The following is a 6,278-nucleotide window of genomic DNA, read 5'->3' as shown; positions in this document are numbered from 1 at the left end:
AGGGGGCGCGCGGCGCGGCTCGGCTCGGCTCGGCTCGGCTCGGCGCGGCTCGCGGGCCGTGTGCGGACTGCGCCGCGCGGGGAAAGTCATGGGCGAGCGATCCCAAATGTAGGCGAAAGAGCAGCCGGGCGGACCCTCCCTCGGCCCCCCGCGCGTCGCACTGGCGTCAGCGGCGCCAGGGCTCTCGTCAGGGGCAAGAGTTACCTCCTCAGGGGCGTCTTTGCGTCCCGAGCGGTGGTTTTGGCAGATCCGCTAGGAAGGGTTAATGGAGTTGAGCGGAGAAATGAGAGGGGAAGAGCGCGGACAGGAGGGTTGGGGGCAGGGCTGGACCGGCAGTGTGGAGGGAGCAGATGCGACCCCGGTGACTTACGCTCCGCGGGTAGACCTAAGTTGTTACTGCATTTGGACAAAGAAAAACCCCAAATCGTAAAAGACTAGAAGGCCACCGGAAGCTCAGCTGCTGCGCTGTTGCGAGGATCAAAGAGTGGCTGTAGTTCCTTGTGCTCATTGCAAGCTTAGGCAGACGCTTACCTCCCAAAAAGGAGTGGGAAGGATGAATGACAAAGATCCTAAATAACGTAGCATGTGGCTCTGCGGTTTTTTACTACCTAGCAGTCCGAATAACAAGAGTCTTTACTCAAAACCCTGGTGGCAACAGGGAACATGGGGTAGATGTCATGACTAGAGCTGATCCTCTTGCGTCCTCTTCTCCAGAAATGCTTTTTGCCTGGCAGAAACGGAAGCTGTAGAGACTCCTTGAGGCTCCTGTGTTACTTAGGGTGAGATTTCTGTGGTCATTGCCTCCTCAGCAGTGGGCTCCCTGGCATGCAAGTGTCCAATCTAATTCAGTGTCCCAGCTGAGAGGTGCCAAGCTCCTAAACTGGAAGGGATGGGATGGCTTCAGAGCCCTGAAATCCAGTCTCTGCCCTCTTCCCTTCCAGCCTAAACAGTCCTGGTCAGCTTGTCATGCCCTTTGCGCACTTACAGATAGCTCTAATCAGTTACAGCTTCAGTGAGGCTGGGAGACTGAGGCCTCTGATTGCCTCCCCAGAGCTTGACCTCTTTAGGCAGAGCGTAGAAACCACTGCAAACTCATGAGGGTATCGGAGGCTGGGAAGTTACCGTGCCAGAAGGCCTGGAGTCTCCTTGCTACAGGTGCTGGGAACCAGTAGCTTCGGGCGCAGTTCCAGACGAGCCGACCGCGCGTCTGTTGTGCGCCAGCAAATTCGGAGAACTTTTACGTGACCCTGAGTGCGGGAAGAAAGCACACTGTAACCCCTCCAAAACAGCGTCTGGCGAGGCAGGAGGCCGCTGGGCTGGGGCGCTGCCCCCGGCGCCGGGTGGCCGCGGGCGGGGCACGGCGCGGGCCAAGGCTCGGGCCCGGCGGCGGGCAGCGGCCGTTGGGGAGGCCGAGCCTGCGCAGCCCCTAGCGGGCAGTGGGGGTAAGGCTGAGGGGAGGGCCGGCGTATGCCTCTGCCGCTCGCTCGTTGGCTCCGGCCTCAGGCCCGTGTTTGAGAGGAAAACTTCCCTGTTTAATGTAACTTAAGATTTTTCTCCTTTTTTTTCCAAATAAAAGTAATTCTCACGTGTATTTTCAGCTTTTCTATGTTATTGACTGCTTTTCTGCAGAACTGGCAGGGCAGATGTAATGCCTAATTTATGTTTTTTCTCTTCATTATTTTGTATCTCCTTTCTAAACCCCCTTTATTTAAAACTAAGCGTTCTAGTATTTTCTATTTCTTGCTGTGGACAACTGGAATGATTTTTCTCATTTTGCATATAGGAAATGAAAGAAAAGAAAGAAAAACTAGAAGAGAAAACAGTCCACAAAGAAAAGAAGAAGGAGATAGCAGAGGTGAGGCCCAGTAGAGCCCTTCTGTGGGGCATACGCTGAGAGGAGTCTGGGAGGATTTTGTAAGGGGAGGCTAGCCGGGGAACTTCAGTTCGTGAATATGAAGGGAACATGAGAGATTAATTAAAAAGAGAGGGCAGGCCAGTGGAGCTCATAAGGGAGAAGGGCAAATGAAGAATGAGCTCTAGGACAGATGTGGAGAATGAGCCTTGAAAGATTTAGGGAGCTTAGCCAGTGGCCCAATGGGAAGAAGGATCAAAGAGGAGCATGAAGACAAGGGCTGGTGGGAGGTGGCATTGGGAACATAGTCTTATCCCTACTGAGAGTACTCTGAGGTGCATAAGGAGTACGAACTTAGGAAAACAGTGAGGAGATGCAAATTGTTGAAGGTCAGAAGGAATCTGAAAGCAGGTGTGTTTCAAGCAGTCACATGGTCTACATGACCCATAAGTCACATGGGTAACCAGAGAGATGTTTTGACTGTTGAGAAGGGATTTCAGCAGCTTGTTGGAATTTATAAACTTGTGGAAGTCATGGAGGGTGGGCTGGTGGGGAGGGATTGGAAGGGTTGGTTTTGTAAGGGATGCAGGCTGGGAGAAGGGTTTCAGTTGTGTGAATTAGCTGGGATGCTGGAAATGACAAGGTCTGAGTAACAGTGCAGAAGTCACTTACTTGATGTGTATCCAACACGAGACTATTCCAGGGCTATGGAGATCATACTTGTGCTCGCAGCAAAGACAGCATGGGAATATCAGCCTGATGCTGATTTCTGCTCTGACCAATTTGTTTTACTCAGGATGAAGAAAATGGCGCTGAAGAGGATGAGGAAGAGAATCCTGAGGATGTGGATGAAGATGAAGGTGGTGATGAGGATGAAGGTGGGAGTCATCATCTTGAGGGAAATGGGAGGAATCAGACTGTGGGAGTATGGAAGATCATAGAGGCAAATTCCTCCTTTGAGCCCTCAGACTGAGATTAGATTCTCCTAAAAGCTGCCTCAGTTAATTTGTGATTTCCTTTTTTGTTTGTGCTTAGATGGAGATGAGAATGGGCAAGAGCAGGACGGACATGCAGAAAAACGATCTGCAGAGGAGGAAGAGGTGCGTGATAGTCTTGGGGTAATGACAGTGAGAAGAAACTAGGCTACTTGCTGTGAGCTGATGAAATCCATGTAGATGCAATTGCGGAGTATCTCAAATCAGCCTCAGGTCTCATTGCTGCTTCACTGGGCCAAAAAATCTGATGTGGCAAGGGAATAACAAAACCTCATAGACCCTTTGTGGAACTGATCCAGGTCCTTCCCCCCAGCAGTCAAGGTGCTTTAGATTGTGCTGGGTGATGATCCTTAAAAGAGTGATTTCCATGCTTCAGGCCAGAAGCTGGATTCCAGATGGACTTTTAAGGTTGATCTCGAGATCTGTCTGAGGTGGTATGAGTCTGGGCTTACATATCTGCTGAAAGTAACACAGCAGGTATCCTTACAAGTGGAGCTGTGCATATCTTAACCATTACAATTAACAGAACAGCTGAATGTCAGGCACTCAAAGATGCTGTAAAGAAGAGTGGATTTAGGGAAGGCCAAACAAGCATTTCAGTGTGGAGGAACGAGCAGCAGTAAGAATCTCATGGAGAAATTACATCCCTAGGGGTGGTGACTGATGGTAGCACCTTTTCTTCCTTTTCTTTCTCCTATATAGGATGAAGTGGATCCAAAGAGACAGAAGACAGAAAACGGATCTTCAGCTTGAGTCCTTCCTTCCCATCTTTTCTGTTCCGTCCATCTCTCCACCTCCATTCCAGCCCATGCTTGCACTGTCCATTATTAGCCTCTGGCTTCCCACAGTCTCAGATGAGGAAAGATCAGAAATGCTCTCAGACAGGGAAGACAGCAGTTTCTTTCCCACCTGAAGATCTAGCCCATCTATGACAGCTGAAATTATTCTAGTCCATCACATCCTTTCAGCTGTGCCCCACTTACAAATGATCCTTTTCCCTCAAGAATCTCATCTTTTCCTGTCTCCCAGTAAGTAATCTTACCAAGCCCATATGCCAAACTTCTCACACGGCAAACACGTCTCATTCCTTTTCACTTGCCCTCTCTTTTCACAAATACGATTGAGATTCTTACCGGCTTCTGCTTCTCAGACCTGCTGTCAGATATCCTCCCTGGATCCAGGAGGCTGTGGGCACAGATCTCATGGTGCATTTTCCAGTCCTAGGTCTCATCTTCTTTCCCATTGAACCCTGAGAGACAAAAAGAATATTACGAGCAAATAATGTTTCTATTAAACCACATGCAGAGACAGAATTTATTTTAACCTTTTTTTAAGTTTACATGACAGACAGCAAGCTGGCCCTCGTGAATTTTTTCAGAAGGTAAAGGTTGTTTTTATATACGAATTTCATCTGAACTACATATTTTTTAATTTGGAGGCTTTTTTAAAAACAAATGAAGAGATAAACAATTGAGGACCAAACTTTGATTTCCATTTTTCCCTTCAGATTCTCTTGTGACCATTTTTTTGTAAATTAAGGCAATACAGCCACAGCATTTTCTATGGCACAAACATCACAAGGATGATAGATATAAATATATATATTGTTTTCAACTAGCACTGTAAATAAAAGCATTTAAAAATATTTCAAACAGCTCTTGTGGAAAGGTGTGTCTGTAAGTCTTAGGTTATGTTTTGATCTGATGAGGAAAAGTCAATTTTCAGAAAAACAATAGTGTGTATGTTGGCCTGACCAGCAGCTGGTGAAAAGAAGAATCTAGGTTTAGTCAAAAGACCTGTGTTAATTATTTGAATTGCCCCTGTATATTGGAGACCAGTATACATAAGTTCTGTTCCCTCCCTCTTGCATTGCTCCATCTGCCAGGCATTTATAATGAGGACAAGCCACAAACATAAGATAAAACTCGAGGCTTATCGGGAAGTTCTCAAAACCAGACCTCTGCACCAGATGGTAGAGGTTCAGAAAGGAAACCTATTTTGTGACTGGTGGACATAAGCAAGTATTGCTCTAACTTCATACTGTTCCGCTGCGTCCCTTCTCTGACTCATATCAAGTGTAACCCATGTAGTATCAGTCATGCAGAACAACAGGAAGGTGTTTTAAGAAGCAAGAGCTTCAGTTCTTTGTCCCACCAGCTGCCTGGGAGAGATCTGTCAAACATTTGCCTTTTATCTTTGGAGACCTTTGAAGTAGCTATTGTTTTTTCTTCCCTTTTTAAACTTTATTCTGAAAATCAGATAATGAGCTACCAAGACTGGGAGCTGTAAATAAGGTCTTTTGTCTTAGCATCAGTGGCTTTGTGTCTGTCCAACTACAGCAATGGATCAGATACTGGAAGCACAAACAGTTGCTGGCCTCCATAAATGGAAGGTGTCAATCATTTATTTTTTCTCTAAATGACCACATCTGGCTGAGGCATTCTCTGTCCTGCTTTGTGGCTGACCCCAGGGGGCAGAGGGATGCAAGCTTGTTGCAAATGGCACAGCTGCCAGCAAGCCCTTTCTCACCTGCACCACCTCTGGGGTATACATGCCTGCCTGGTGGGATCTCTGCACTGCAAGGTGTCAGTGCATTGCTGCCCCTGGCACTCATTTGCTGGTAGAGTCTCTGCTGGGTCTGGGCCTGTCTCAACTCATTGCTCACTGCAGTCCTGGTGCTTCTGTCCCAGCCCCTTCACTTATTCTCAGCTCAATGGTAAGGAGCAGATTTGGGCCCTTCTCCTCCAGGCAATGATGAGTCTGGCTCAGACAGGCTCCTCCAGCTCTGGGACATCCCTGTCTCCAGCTGGAGCCAGGTGTTGGGTGCTGCACATGGTCCTTTGCTGTGAAGCTGATGCAGCCATTTCCTGTCACTTGCCTGTCCTGCTTCCAGAAAGTTCTCTTGGCAGTTGGATCATGGCTATTTGGGGTATCTCCTCCTAGTGAACAGTACTGCAAAAGCAGGTAGCTGTGCATCAGAGTGACTTGAAATGCTTCTCCCTGTTCCCACTCACTTTGGGCATAGTGATAAGTGAGCCAGTTCAACCTGTATATTTTGACTATATTTTTGCAATTTTATATTCCTGCTATTGCTCCATTTTCCCTTGATAGATTTTAATCTCTGTTCATTTCAAAATACTTTCATTTTGGACTGAGTCTACAGAATTCCCCCAAACTTTCTGCACGCCAGTCATCTTTTACTGTGCTATACTGAAGATAAATCCGTAGAAGATGGTCCCAAGTTCTGCTGCGAATGATTCCAGTTTTCATGCCTCTTCCCCATCATGACTGCAGTGATGCAGCAGTGCTGGCAGTGAGTAGTGAAGTGTGTAATTGCACATGAGGTATGGCGAAGTGTCTCCATTTCTGCTTTATGTATGGATACAACAGCAGTACGTCTGGTTCTATTCATCTGGTCATACAGAAGTATG

The 6,278-nt window shown here is 47.5% G+C and overlaps 1 protein-coding gene across 1 annotated transcript in view; it reads left to right on the top strand.

The window, feature by feature from the left end:
* The window catches only part of PTMS (parathymosin), a 5,273-nt gene extending 772 nt beyond the window's left edge, over positions 1-4,501 (top strand). The window contains exons 2-5 of the mRNA XM_085324663.1: positions 1,784-1,855; positions 2,649-2,730; positions 2,888-2,952; positions 3,550-4,501. Of these exons, the coding sequence (XP_085180789.1) occupies positions 1,784-1,855; positions 2,649-2,730; positions 2,888-2,952; positions 3,550-3,600 (270 nt within the window). The 3' untranslated portion in view covers positions 3,601-4,501. The remainder of the gene's footprint in view (positions 1-1,783; positions 1,856-2,648; positions 2,731-2,887; positions 2,953-3,549) is intronic.
* The last annotated feature ends 1,777 nt before the right edge of the window (positions 4,502-6,278 follow it).

Source organism: Rhea americana, unplaced genomic scaffold (genome assembly GCF_003343005.1).
Source record: "Rhea americana isolate MKP2758 unplaced genomic scaffold, rheAme1 scaffold_92, whole genome shotgun sequence".
Classification (NCBI taxonomy): Eukaryota; Metazoa; Chordata; class Aves; order Rheiformes; family Rheidae; genus Rhea; species Rhea americana.
Note: the sequence above shows the minus strand (reverse complement) of the source record. Positions and strands in the feature narration are given on the sequence as shown.